At 42.3% G+C, this 15,188-nt stretch overlaps 1 protein-coding gene and 1 long non-coding RNA gene across 2 annotated transcripts; both read left to right on the plus strand.

The window, feature by feature from the left end:
* Window positions 1–2,319: 2,319 nt before the first annotated feature.
* On the plus strand, window positions 2,320–3,443 carry LOC141639095 (uncharacterized). Its single transcript, XM_074448282.1, has 2 exons — window positions 2,320–2,551; window positions 2,854–3,443. The coding sequence occupies exons 1-2, from the start codon at window positions 2,320–2,322 to the stop codon at window positions 3,441–3,443; spliced, it is 822 nt and encodes a 273-aa protein (XP_074304383.1).
* Window positions 3,444–8,124: 4,681 nt separating this feature from the next.
* LOC141639090 (uncharacterized) lies at window positions 8,125–10,331 on the plus strand. The gene is made up of 3 exons (XR_012542364.1): window positions 8,125–8,274; window positions 8,374–8,481; window positions 10,109–10,331. It is a non-coding gene; the product is annotated as an uncharacterized LOC141639090 (long non-coding RNA).
* Window positions 10,332–15,188: the final 4,857 nt, after the last annotated feature.

Here is a 15,188-nt window from a genome sequence, read left to right on the forward strand (position 1 = left end):
ATTTTCACTGGAGAGGGGGAACCTCACTTGCTGGGAGATTGGTGTCGGGAGTTCACCAACCTATTCGAGCTGATAGCTTGTCCTGAAGAGCTGCAAGTAGACCAAGCTGCACATTACCTCAGGGCTACAGCTGGGGATTGGTGGAATAGGAACAAGGCGGAGATTCGACATGTTGCTAGGGATATTGAGGAAGGATACGTGTCTTGGTTAGAATTTCAAGTGATATTAACGGACCAGTTCATGCCAGAGTTCAGGAAAGCTAAGCTGAGGGAGGAGTTCGATATGTTTAAGATGACAGAGGACATGATGGTGGACACATACCATAGAAAGTTCCGACTGTTGGCTTCATATATCGATGAATTTGCTAAGAACGAGACCATGCTGGCTATGAGGTTTGAGAGGGGATTGACGGTGGATATCAAAAAGAGGCTCACGGCAGCTCCACCTACCACCGTTCAGGACATCTATCTGAGGGTGGTCTTTGAGAGGCTCTCCGAGCGATCAAGGAGGATAAGAAAGGAAAAGCTGAGAAGAGAAAGTCGGAAAGCATCGGTTATAATCTGGGGCCAAGAAGCCGGGTCGGGCAAGTTCGGTGGGTACTCCACCAATAGTGCTCTGGGGGGATGAGGAACCAAAGCGGAGGCGTTTCAGAGGTGCTAGTATTGGAGGTAATGCATCCGGGGTCACTTGTTTCGGGTGTGGGAAGTTGGGACACGGGGAAATTTGAGTGCCGAAGTTCGGAGGAAACCAACAGGGGGCTTCCGAACACCTACATCTGGGTTCAGTGGGTCTCGGACAGCGGGATCAGGATACAACAACTACCGTACTCCTAACACTGGCTATGGAGGAGGTGCCCGATCTGGGGCAAGTAACAGTTATCAAGGAAGCTACAACAACTACCAGAACCGTAGCCAGCAAAACCAGTCCAGCGGGGGTGGTAATTTCCAGAGGAACCAGAACGAGGGGAACAAGCAACCCAATACCGCTTCATCGAGTCAGTCTGGAGCTAAGTCCAGTGGCAAGCTCTTTGCCATGGGGAAGGAAGCAGCAAAGGAGGATGCACATGTCGTGACTGGTACATTTCTTGTCAACTCTAAACCCACCTTTGTGTTATTCGATTCTGGTGCCACACATTCATTCATATCTAGGGAGCATGTTAGAGCCTTGAACCTTACTACATATGATAGAGTGGTCGATTTTGTTATAGTACCCTCGGGAGAGTCTGTGCCTTGTGATAAGATCTATACCTGTGTACCTATTCAGATTGGGTAGGTTGTCTTTCACTGTGACCTTATGGAGTTTCCATTGGGTGGGTTCGAGGTGATTTTAGGGATGGATTGGTTGGGAAAGTACAAAGCTTTCATTGACTGTTACCAAAAGAAGATATCTCTGAGAGGACCTAAGGGAGTCAGAGTAACCTACAAGGGATACATGATCAAACCCAAAGTCAAATTTATCTCTGTAAACACCCTAAAATCGAGTCTGAGGAAGGGAGACCAGTTGATCTTGTGTCAGATGTGGGATAGAGAGTCTGAGACCCCTAGGATTTCTGACATACCTGTGGTGAGAGACTTTGAGGGGGTATTTCCGGACGAGATTCCTGGGCTACCACCTAAGCGCGACGTTGACTTCTCCATTGATCTAAAGCCGGGAGCTGGACCTATTTCTAAACCACCGTACCGTATGGGACCAAAAGAGATGGAAGAATTGAAGAAGCAATTGGATGAGTTGGCTGAGAAGGGTTATATTCGACCCAGTGTTTCACCTTGGGGAGCACCTGTCCTATTCGTCAAGAAAAAGGATGGGAGTTTGAGGCTGTGTGTGGATTACCGAGAGTTGAATAACGTGACTATCAAGAACCGATATCCATTGCCAAGGATCGATGATTTGTTTGACCAATTGAGTGGGGCTGGAGTGTTCTCGAAGATCGACCTGAGGTCGGGTTATCATCAACTGAGGATAAAGAACGAGGATATCCCTAAGACTGCATTCAGAACCAGATATGGACACTATGAATTCGTGGTCATGCCCTTCGGATTGACCAATGCGCCACATTTGTGTTTATGGACACGATGAATCGGGTGTTGATCCGTGCACTGGACAAGTTCGTGGTTGTATTCATCGATGATATTTTGGTTTACTCTAAGAATGAGGAAGAGCACGAGGAGCATCTCAGGATAGTGTTGAGAACTGCGCGGAGAATCGGTTGTATGTCAAGTTGAGTAAGTGCGAGTTCGGTTGAAGAAAGTTGCCTTTCGGGGCATGTGATTTCCAAGGAAGGGGTGTCGGTGGATCCTAGCAAGATCGAGGTGTGACTAGATGGCGAGCCCAAAGAATGTGGGCGAAATTCGAAGCTTCTTGGGACTAGCTGGGTACTACAGAAGGTTTGTCAAAGATTTTTCGAAGATAGCAAAACCATTGACATCCCTAATGAGGAAGGAGAACCGGTTTGTTTGGGACGAGAGTTGTGAGAAGGCTTTCTTAACACTCAAAGAGCGCCTAACCACAGCTCCTGTCCTTGCTTTGCCAGATGGAATGATAACTTCGAAGTGTATACTGATGCTTCCAAGAAAGGGTTGGGGTGTGTGTTGATGCAGAACGGGAAGGTAATCGCGTACGCTTCTCGACAGTTGAAGACCTATGAGGAGAATTACCCTACCCACGATCTGGAGTTCGGGGCCGTGGTTTTTGCTCTTAAGTTGTGGCGACATTATCTCTATGGAGTGACCTTCAAGGTATTTTCTGACCATAAGAGCCTGAAGTATATCTATACTCAGAAGGAGCTGAACATGAGACAAAGGAGATGGATCGAGTTGATTGGCGACTATGACATGGACTTACTCTATCATGAAGGGAAGGCGAATGTCGTAGCCGATGCTTTAAGTCGGAAGTCTATCCATGCCCTAATCAGTGCCAGATCCAGGGTGAGGATGTTCGGTGAGCTAAGGCAGGTGAGGATTTACATGATCCGACGAGGTGAGACCGTTGGAGATATGACAGTTGAGCCGGAGTTGTACGAGGAGATCCGAGAGCTACAGAAAGAGGATGCTAGAATCCAGAAATGGCGCAATGAGGTAGAGCAGTCAGGTGCGGAGCCTTACTCTAAATTCGAGTATCCATTCGGATGGGAGCTTGAGGTTTGGGAAGAGGTGGTGTGTGCCGCTAATGGGAAGCTGAAGAAGAAAATTCTCACGGAAGCACATGCTACTCCGTATTCTGTACACCCTGGAGGGGATAAGTTATACAAGGACCTCAAGAAGACGTTTTGGTGGCCTAATATGAAGAAGGAAGTCGCAGAGTTCGTATCTCGATGTTTGACATGCCAGAGGGTGAAGGGTGAGCACAAGAGACCTCGGGAAAGTTCACCGCTAGATGTGCGAGTGGAAGTGGGAGAGTATTTCCATGGACTTCATCGTCGGGTTGCCTCGGACTCAAAGAGGTAACAACATGATTTGGGTGATCGTCGACAGATTGACCAAGTCAGCTCACTTTATTCCCATGAAAGATACTTGGAGTAAGGCTGAGTTGGCTAAGGCTTATGTTCAGTACGTGGTTAAGTTGGACGGTGTGCCTAAGGATATCATCTCCGACAGAGATTCCAGGTTTCTATCCAAGTTCTGGCAGGAATTGCAGTCATTGATGGGTACTCAACTGAAGATGAGCACCGCTTTTCATCCGACTGCGACGGTCGGACGGAGAGGACTATTCGGACCCTCGAGGATATGTTGAGAGCTTGTGTTCTAGAGTTTGGCGGATCTTGGGAGGACAGATTGGGGTTGATCGAGTTTTCTTACAACAACGGTTATCACGCTAGCATTGGGATGGCACCTTTTGAGGCACTTTATGGTAGGAAATGTAGGAGTCCTGTGTGTTGGGATGATCGATCGACATTTGTCATTTTGGGGAGAGAGATGATTCGGGAGATGGTTGAGCGGTATAGATTATCAGGCAAAAGATGAGAGCTTCTCAGGACAGACAGAAAAGCTATGCTAACACTAGGAGAAGTGACATTTCTTTCGAGGTGGGAGAGAAGGTACTACTCAAAGTGTCGCCAATGAAGGGAGTTATGAGGTTCGGGAAGAGAGGGAAGCTGAGTCAGAAATTCATCGGACCTTATGAGATTTTGGACAGAGTTGGAGAGGTGGCCTATCGTTTAGCTTTGCCACCAGCGTTAGCCAGAGTTCACAATGTCTTTCATGTTTCCCGTTGCGAGAGGTACCGAGCGATCCATCACATGTGTTGAGTCCGAGGTGATCGAGGTGGATGAGCGATTGTCCTATCCGGAGACACCCAAGGATATTCTGGACAGGAAGGTGAGGAAGACCAGGAATGGAGAGACAGCTTTGGTGAAAGTCTTGTGGACTAACCACAATGTTGAGGAAGCTACATGGGAGACTGAGGCTTCCATGAGGGAAAGCTATCCACACCTGTTTGCATGAGGTAAGTTCCGGGACGTAACTTTCTTTTTAGGAGGGTAGAATGTAACATTTTGTTCCGACCTAAATCCATGAGTTATCTACTTTAGAAAATCTGTTGTGGGGCCCACATCGATGCGAGTGGGGGTTTACTAGATGAGTGAACTTCGGGACGAAGTTCATTTTAAGGGGGGAAGACTGTAATACTCCGTATTTTATATCGCTAATTGAGTCGAGTTAATTGTTTAGTCGTATTGATATCGTAAGATCGCGTTATTCGTAAACTTGTTAAGACGGGTTTAACTGAACGAAGTCACGTTAACTAATTCTTTTACTACACTTACCCATTTACCCGTTGACCCAGGCCCGTTTACCCATGACCCAATTAACCTATTAACCTAAGTTTAACCTAATTCTACCCTAACACTACAAAACCCCACTCCCTCACCCGCATATCTCATTTCAGCGGCACATTTCCCAATCAACACACAAATCGAGAGAGGGAGAGTGAGTGTGGGTGTTGACGGAGCAGCAAGGAAGGCCTTAGGGTGGTTGTCGACGTCCATAGTTAACCCTGGTGGCTGTTGAGGTGGCGGAAAAAGGTATGAGTGCAACCTTCTCTTTTGTTTTCGTTTTCTGTCGGGTTTTGTTTGTTGTGTCGTGACTCAGGGGGGGTGATGTTGGTGGTTGGTGTCGGGGATATGGTATTGGGTGGTTTGTGTCGTCCCTATTGGTGGCGGTTAGGGAGGTTCTTGGCGCGGGGTGGCGGCGAGAGGTGTTATTGACAGGGTAGATCAAACGGGTGTTAGCAGGGGTTTTCAGGCGGGTTTTAGATGTTTAGGTTGGGGTGGCGCCACCGTGGACTCGGGGGAGGTCGAAATGGTGGTGTCACGGCGTCTGAGTGCGTGGTCGACGGTGGCGGGGGTGTGGTGGTTTGCGCGGGGTTAGGTGATGGTGCGGTGGTTGTGAGTCGAGGGGGGGGGTGTTTGGTGAGGCACGGTGGTGAACCAGGCCAAATGACGGCCCTGGTTCGACTCGCCGGCGATCGACGAGGTTGGGGTCGGTTGTTGGTGTGGGGTCGAAGAGGGAGCAGCCTGGTGGTGTTCGTGGTGGTTTTAGGCGGCGCGTGAGGGGTGTGGGAGAGAGTGAAGGTGCGGGTTGTAGGAGGCGGGTTGATAGGTTTAGTTAATGGTGTTTCGATCCTTTTAATCGTATAACTTGTTTTATCTTCGTACTCTTATTTAGCTAATAAATTCCCGAGTTATTTAAATGTTTAGAGACGGGTTTGAGTCGGGTTGGTAAAATAGAAAAGCTGTTAGATCGGGAAAGTTTCCATTTAAGGAAACTTTCCATTTTAAGAAGTTTCTATTTTTAGTAACTTTCTATTTTGGGAACGGGAATGGTTTAAGTAATTGTTTGTCATTTATTTATCTTTCAGAGGGCGAATTTGTTGTGGAATATTCTTGAGCACCCGACTATTTGTAACGATCGAGGTAGGGGAATACACTGATTGAATTCTTACGATTATAAAGAGTTGGCATGTTTGGTGATTATATGACTTATCTGATTACCTTAATTATCTTGTTGAGTATTATTGTTTCATACGTTTCATACATTGCATTTGCATCGGAGTTGGAGTTGGAGGAGATGAGATTATTGTGATTAAGGCCCAGGCGGGTTCTGCAGGACTTGCCCTGGTGTCCTCAGCTGCGAGCTGGCAGATCGACTACGGTCGATATATAGTCTAGGGGATCGGTATGGTGGGCGTTCGAGGATGTGTGTGATGGAGTTGAATGGAGGATCATAGCATTGCATTCTTTATTATATCGTATTACCTACTCAACCTCGCGGTTGACCCTGTGTATTCGTGTATGCCTGTGATGATCCTTTTAATGGGGAGAAGATTGACAGGTTGTTGAGACATTGGGAGCTGGCAGGGAGAGAGCATGGATCACCTGACCTAGAGCTAGCCCACTTTTGTTTTGTTTAGTTGTCAGACTTTATTTTCAGTTTGAGACATATTTTATCCCCGTTGTAAACATTATAAACTTTTAATTTAAAGTAATGTTTATCTTTCTCTTTGTTATCTACTGCCTCGGGTTTCGAGATGGTAACACCCTTCTTTATCTGAGGAGTCCTAGTTCAAGCCCTTAAATAAATGGAGGTGTTACATCGTGTTTCGTGTCATGTCCATATTTTGAAATTTTAAGTCTATTTATGTAATGGAGAATCAATAAAAACTAGGATTAATTTAATAAACAGGTCATTCGTGTCGAGTTCGTGTTTAGAGAGCTCAACCCAAACCCAACCCAATTAAATATCATGTCGTGTTCGTGTCGACCCACTTACATAAATGGATCATTAAGCCTCAACCCAAACCCGTTAATTTCGTGTCGGGTTCGTGTCGTGTCATTTTTTGCCAGCTGTAGTTACAAGCGTAAACAAATAACCCTTATAATATTGTCAATTTAATCAAGCGCTTAATCGTACCAAGATTGTAGAATATAACGATGGAATTTAGCAAAGATGAATAAATGAAAAATACAAGCGATGCTCCACTTTGATTCATACAAGTTTAATCATTTATAACTCAACAATGATGAATTAGCATACTACTTGATGAATTATAATTGCTACAACGGAATAAATAAACAAACCAAAAATCCATTCACCTAATATAGCAACGGTTAATTAACTAACAACAACTAGTTGATCATTCTAGATGCATAATTAACAAACCAACAATAATCCAAATTAACTTGATATTCAAACAATGAAATGGAAATAGAATAAGAGTCTTACAATTCAATAACTAATTTGGCTTCAAGAACTTGTTCTAAGATGTAGAACTTAGCCCTCCATACAAATGATTAAAACAAACTAGAAATTGGAAATTGCTTATGTATTCTAATGATTAAAAGGTAGAGAAAGGATGTAAAATATATGAAATAGTAATAATAATACTAATAGTAATAATAGTAGTAGTACTAGTAATAATTATAATAATGATAATGCTAATGCTAATAATAATAATAATAATAATAATAATAATAATAATAATAATAATAATAATAATAATAATAATAATAATAATAATAATAATAATAATAATAATAATAATAATAATAATAATAATAATAATAATAATAATAATAATAATAATAATAATAATAATAATAATAATAATAATAATAATAATAATAATAATAATAATAATAATAATAATAATAGACCGTTGTTTTTTCAAGTCTTTCTCTCTCTTGTCGGTTAGAGAGATTTTTCTCTCAAGAAGGACGACGCCATTGATGCCCAATCCTTCCTCCATGGCTAGAGTGTAACACCCCGTAATGAAATGTAATTCTATTATATTTTGAAGTAAATTATTTAATTTGATAGTTTCGAAATGTTTAAAAATAGTTTAAACCATGTAAAAACCTTTTATATCGAAATAAGGGCATATCGGGAAAAATGGCGATTCTTTTGAAAATTGGGCAAACGATTTTGGAAATGGGTCATATGAGTACTCAATCTTCTTGTAATCTCGTGTTTAAGAATTTTGACAATGTCGGAATTTGCGTTTGACAAACGGTTTTAATTATTGTCGAAACGAGCTAAAACCGACTAATAAATCCCGCCAAATTCCCGCTCTTCCTCCCCTTCTCACGCCACACCTCCCCTTCCTCCTTCCCATTTCTTCCTAAGACTTCTTTTGTCCTTCTTTTGTGCTCTTGACCGAATTCCTCAAAAAAAAAAAAAATAATAATCTTACAATCGTAATTTCATCATAATTTCTTCGTTTCTAGTCCGATTTTCGCAAAATTTATATTTTCGGAATCCTCTCTTCAAGATCTACATCCTAGTATGTTTTAATTTCAGTTTTAATTATGTCGATTTTGGCTGATTTTGGGCATAATTTCGGTTTTGATAATTATTATTGTGTTTTTGTTGTTTTTAATAGGTGAAGATTATGAGGATGATATAGGGGACTCCTATATAGTAGAGGATGATGGGTAGCTACTGTTTTTAGGGTTTTCTCAAGGGTTATTTTGCCTTTTTCTAGCTTAAGGTAACATATTTCGAGTTACTCGACGAATAAATGTCACATTCTTTGCTCTTTGTATGATTTTTGTGAATGTTATTTGAGTAGTTTATTTCACATGAAAATATAGGTTAAATTCATGTCTTTTGTATGTTAAGTTCACTTACTAGTATGGAAATGAAATGGAAATGATTAATTGATGCTTCAGACGATGTTAAACTGAACAAAAATGGAGAAATGGAGGGTTGGGGGTGGCGGCCCAAATGGCCCAGCAGGCCCGGCAGGCCCAGGCAGGCCCACGGCAGGCCCTGGGTTGGCCCGGGTCTGCCCGTTGCTTGTTTCGCGGTTTTTCATGCATTATTTGTCGTTTCGGGTTTATTAATGTTATATGTAGTATAAGTAACAAATGGGTAATCTTTTGAAATGAATCATATTAGTAGTAAATATAATGTTGATGGTAAAATTATGTTTATATTGGTAGTTGTACATGTTAGGATAGGTTATGATATGAAATTGTAAAGAATAGGCTTAAAATGAATTTTATAGCGATAATTGCAATGTTTGGTGATTAAGCCGAAAACTGAGCCTTGGTCCCTTTGACTGAATCGATGTCAGTCAACTGTGTGATTGGTCAGCCGCGATTTAACCCGTACCTGTCGCAGGACTGGGGTTGCGGGTAAAAATTCGGTTGGATGTAAATTATTGTGAAAAATGGATAATTGGCCTTATTCTTGTTTTAGGCCATTTATTATGTTTTTATTTCACATATGTTGTTGGTTGATTTGAATGGTTTCTTATGTTGTAGAAACGGCCCTAGATTCCCTGGAACCTTTAATATTGTCAAGTTTGGACTCTTTGCCTCTCTTTTGGTTAATTGGGTGTCCTACTTGTCTTGTGTGGTGTGGGCTAAAGTATTCAAGCTGGGACCTAGATTGGTTTTATTTAGGTCCTAGGTGAGTGTTTCGGCCTTCATCATAGATAGGCCATTATAGTCTTTGACGAGTGTATGTTCACTGCTTGATAGCCTCTGTGTTCCTGACTTGGTGGGATTATATCCAAGTTGGGGCATGACCTCGTTACTTATTTTGATAGTAAGTGGTGGAAACTTATGTACTAGCCAACCCTTTGGTGGACTCCTTACGGTACTCACTTTGTTTTAGAAAAATTGTGAGTCTTGGGTGCGGTGGTGTGTATCCGCATGTCTAGGTCTCTTGTGATTTTAGGCTAGGGTTGTGTTGTGTCTTGGCCATGTTTTGATAGAACCTCTGAGCCATGATACCGGTTCGATTACCTTCCCTACCTCGTGGTATAGACTCGAGATTCTGAGTGACTATTGACCGTACTAAGAACTTATGCCTGTCTTTGATATATTGTCCTTTCTTGTATGGTGATTTTATGAATTGTAATAGGTGAGATGCAAGCCGGTTACAATTGATAAAGTTTGGATTACTGCTTGTTATATGTTTCACATGATAGTTTAATTTGGTCAGTTTAGAGTTCACTTGTTAGAATATTTGATATCTAGATTATTTGTGATGTGGTTTACATGTTACGTTACATGTTACATTAAATATGACATTTCGTGGCTGGGAGGACTCGAAGTTACTCCCCATTGAATTGTGGCTTTCGTGTTTGTATAAAATGCGATTGTGAGGTTGATGATGATTAGATGGGGTCACGGAGGCGAGCTAGTGAGCAAAAGAACCTTGGACTTAGTTTGGTTATTTTGTAGTAAACCTTTAAACATTTGGTTGTGTTTATATTTTGAAGGGACATATGTCTCCCTCTCTTACTTTGGTTTGTATCACTTTATTCTCGCGACTTTAGCATGTTATGTAAATTAGGGTGTTAGTATTTGCAGGTTTTGGCACTCTTCATTTGGAAGTGTTTGTGGTTGGTTTAGAAAAGTTTTTAAAATTACAGGTTTTATCTGGTTGAACCAATTACATACATATCCTGTCAGTTTTTCTGTAAAATTTTACGTGTTTATTTTACGCTAAAAATGAGGGTGTCACATAGAGGGAGAGGACGCCCGCCAAAATCAAGCACTTCTTTAGCTTCCTTGCAAGATTCCGATTCCAATGGTACTAATTTTCCTCCCTTAACTTCGAATTTTACTCTGGGTAAAGCTCGTCTTCGCAATTCTCCAAGTAGTAATTCTATGGTTTCTCAAGCTTCTCCGTCCCCTACTATTGTGATTCCTACTCCTCCTGTTTCTCCGACTGTTGTGGACCCGCTGGTTTGTGCAAACTAAATCCGGGTCAAACTTGGGTCCTTCTCCAGGAAACAGAGAGGAAGCCATGGATGCACTGTTCCTCCTTTGGGGAATCCTAATCCTAGCTTGCAACAACCTTTCTCTGTTCTTCGCTAATCCCCCTGTTGCCCCTACCCCTCCCATTCCTCCACCTTTGGGGAAAATTTGGGCGGATGTCGCCAAGGGTAAGGGTACCATGGGTATGAGCTTGTTCTTTGATGAGGACAGTGCTAAATCCACTGAAATTAACATTTTTATGGATGAGGTTCAGGATGAAGTTGAGAAATGGAAGTTCACTCTCATGGGTAATGTTCTTGGTGCTAAACCCACTCAGAAACAGGTCTCTGATTTTGTTCAGAAAAGTTGGAACCATGGTCCTTTGCCTCTTGTTCAATACTTCAAGAAAGGGTGGTTCAGTTTCAAGTTTGACACTGAGGAAGCCATGAATGAAGTTTTAAGACGAGGCCCTTGGAAAGTTGGTTCAAACTCTCTGATATTGAAGCAATGGTCTCCTTATTTCTCTTGTATCATGGAAAGTGTTGCCTTAGTGCCTACATGGGTTCTATTCCCTGATTTGGATCCTTATATGTGGACTGACTCTATCCTCAGCAAGATGGCCAGCAAGATTGGTAAGCCCCTCTTTGCTGACCTGCACACTACTTGCAAAGCTAGGCTCTCTTTTGCTAGGGTCCTTGTAGAAAAGTGATATCTCCAAAGATGCACTGATCATATTGTTATCAATGCCCCTTTCATTGGTCATTCTATTCAGAGGGTAGTCTATGAATGGCTCCCATACTCTTTGTCATACTTGTCACAAAATTGGTCATAGTCGCAAACCTGCAAGAGGAACAAGCCTCCTGCTCTAAAGAACCATGATGACAAAGTGGTTGAGAAGCCTACTAAGCCTGCCAAGAAGGTTTACAAGCCTGTTGTGAAACCTGTCTCTGTAGTTGCTCCTCCTGTTGTGCATCCTGCCTCAGAATGCCACTTGCTAGGTGGTACCTCAGCACCATTGAGTGGAGACTCAGTTGCCTAGAAGGAGGGGATGGACTCAGAATGATCTGAGCTAGGTCCTCCTACTCTTGATGAGCCTCTGGATTCTCCCTCTACTGATGCTGAAATGCACTTAGAATGCAGTGTGCTAGGGCATGACACAGGTCAGGAACTGGACAGCTCAGACTTGGGTTTTGTAGAGCCTTTCTCCCCTGTGAGAAATTCTGATCCAGGTCTGCTTACTTCTCCTAATAAGTTCAGTGTTTTGCAGCAGGATGTCCCTTCAAGTAACATTGATTTGGATTCTGTTCCTTTAGTGGCTGAACCCCCTGATCCACACTTAACATGATCATATCATCCTGGAATATTAGGGGCCTAAATAAGCTTCTTAAGCAAATAGAGGTTAATAAGTTTCTTACTCAGAATAAACTGGATATCCTTGGTATCTTGGAAACCAGAGTTAAGGAAAATAAGTCTCAGAGGATTCTGAGAAATAAATTTAGGGGTTATAGCTCTTTTTGCAATTATAGTAAGCACTATAATGGTAGGATTTGGCTAGTTTGGAATCCTTCCACTACTAGAGTCACCATGTTGCAGGTTCATGCCCAAGTCTTGCATTGCCATGTTCATCACTTGGCTCTTTTGGTAGAGCTTTTCATCTGTCTCGTAGTCTATGGTAGTAATTGTCCTGTCAAGAGGGCTTCTCTTTGGGATAGTTTGACTGCTATGGCTCCTCAGGTTGGACCCTGGGTTGTCATGGGTGATTTTAACATTGTTAGATATAGCCATGAGAAAATTGGTAACCTTCCTGCTCACTTACCTGATATGTTGGACTTTAATAATTGCCTCTCTTCATGTGGCCTTGATGATATGCAAGGGACTGGCAATGATTTTACTTGGTTTAATAAACAAGACCCCTCTACTAGGGTTTATTCTAAGCTTGATAGGATTTTGGTCAATGGTGACTGGCTTCTCACCTTTACTCAGACTGCTACCCAATTCTTACCTCCTGGGGTTTCTGATCACTGTCCAGCTTTACTGACTTTCCCTGGGGATCCAGCACCCAAGAAGCAGTTTAAATTCCTTGACTGTTGGATTGATCACCCTGATTTCCATCATCAGGTTGCTGCTACTTGGAATAGTAGGGTCACTGGAAACTCCATGTTTAGGTTTATGGCTAAGCTCAAGAATACTAGGGCTTACCTCAAACAGTTGCATGCTGCTCACTTTTCCAATATAAATGATAGAATTGATAAAGTAAGGGCTGATCTGAATCAATGCTTCACTGATCTTCAACTTAACCCTCTTTCTGAGGAACTTATCCTCAAAGAAAAGGAGTTATCAGTGGATTTTTGGAAACTAAAGGATGCTGAAGCTAAGATGCTGATTCAAAGAGCAAAAATACATGATATTAAACTTAATGATGCTGGGTCAATTCTTTTCCACAAAGATTAAGGAGAGACAGCAGAGTCAGATCATTGGAGAAATCCAGGATTTAGATGGTTGTACTCATCATGGGCTCCATGAGGTGGGTGAGGCTTTTGTTGACTACTATAAGCAGCTCCTTGGTTCTTCTACCCCTGTCCAGAGTATAGATCTTTCTTCTGTTGCTCAGGGTGGATGCCTAGATGACCATGATAAGCTGCTGCTCACTGAACCTGTGTCCAGGGAAGAGATCAAAGCTGCTTTATTCTCCATAGGTTCTAACAAGAGCCCTGGCCTTGATGGTTTTTCTTCTGGCTTTTTCAAAGCCACTTGGGACATAGTTGCTGATGACTTATGCCTTGCTGTTACTGATTTCTTCAAGACTGGATTCATGCCTAAGCAGGCCAATGTCACTCTTATATCCCTTATTCCTAAAAAGAAAGTGGTCCAGACTGTCAAAGATTTCAGGCCTATCTCCTGTTGCTCTGTAATCTATAAGACTATTAGCAAGATTTTGACAAATAGACTGCAGAAGGTGGTGGCTAAGCTAGTTGGCTATGAGCAGGCTGCTTTTGTACCTGGTAGGAGCCTACATGAAAATGTAATGTTAACTCAGAGCTTAGTTAAGGGATACCAAAGGAAATACCTCACTCCCAGATGCATGCTCAAAGTTGACATAAGCAAGGCCTTTGATTCTATCCAGTGGTCTTTCCTCTCTAATATGCTTACCATTCGAACTTCCTGCAGTTTTCATCAAATGGATAATGGGGTGTGTTCTTTGGTGCCTGGTTTACTCTTAAAGTTAATGGATCAAATTATGGGTTTTTCAAAGGCGGGGAGTGGAGTTAGGCAAGGGGACCCTCTGTCTCCCCTACTTTTTGTCCTCAGTATGGAGATGCTCTCTAGGCTTCTTAAGACAATGTGCACCACCCAGGATGTCTCCTATCACTCTAAATGTGTGAAGCTTGGCCTCACACATCTCATTTTTGCTGCTGACCTCATGGTCTTCACCATGGAAGATTTGCCATCTGTTCAAAAAATTGCTGACATTCTGAAACTATTTGCTAGCTGGTCTGGATTGAATGCTAATTTTGAGAAGTCTGAGGCTTATTTTGATGGAGTCAACTCTGCTCTGAAGCAGCTCATTCTTAATGCCATTGGACTAAAAGAAGGCTCTTTCCCCTTTAGATACCTTGGTCTTCCTATACATCCTTCCAGACTCACTAGTACCATGTATGATCCTATTATTCTTAAAGTGCAACACATTGCTTGCAGTTGTGCAGTCAAATTCCTCTCCTATCTTTGGTAAAACGAAGTTCTCAATTCTATGGTCTTTGGTTTGGAGAACTTTTGGTGTGGTAGCCTGCTCTTGCCACAGAATGTCTGTGCCACCATTACAAAGTTATGCAAGCAATTGTTTTGGGGGTACCAGGAAGGGCAAAGGAAAATTATCTTTAAGGATTGGGCTAGTATCTGCAGTCCTTGGTCTGAGGGGGGCTTCCAGATTAAGAATCTTGCTATTTGGAATCAAGCTAACATGCTTAAATGGCTTTGGCATTTTGTACGAGGAACTGGTTCTATCGGATTGCTGGATTAGACACTATTTCCTAGCCACTACCTCCATCAGGATCTACAAATCCATGAATATCACTCGAGAGCCTTGAAATGTCCTCACTTGCTAGGGATATTTGGGTCACTCATTGTGGCGATGAAGCGAAAGCACTTGATATGTTGCTCACTTGCACTACCAAAGGTAAATTTTACGTTGAGAAAGCCTACAATCTCCTTAGGCCTAAATTCCCAACTCATGCATGTTATAGAGCGATTCAGGACCCTTTCCTTGATCTAGGCATAATTTTACTCTTATGTTAGCTCTCCAAAGGAAGCTTGCTACGGTGATCGATTTTGCGAGAAGAGGGATTAGCATTGCAAACAGATGTTGCACTGTGTAAGCGACATCTTTGAATCAACCAGACATATGTTCTTTAATTGTCCTTATTCCCAGACTGTCCTTTCTTCTCTTCTCTCCTGGATGGGACTCAAACTTAAAGACTTGCAGCTT

Source organism: Silene latifolia, unplaced genomic scaffold (assembly GCF_048544455.1).
Source record: "Silene latifolia isolate original U9 population unplaced genomic scaffold, ASM4854445v1 scaffold_274, whole genome shotgun sequence".
Classification (NCBI taxonomy): Eukaryota; Viridiplantae; Streptophyta; class Magnoliopsida; order Caryophyllales; family Caryophyllaceae; genus Silene; species Silene latifolia.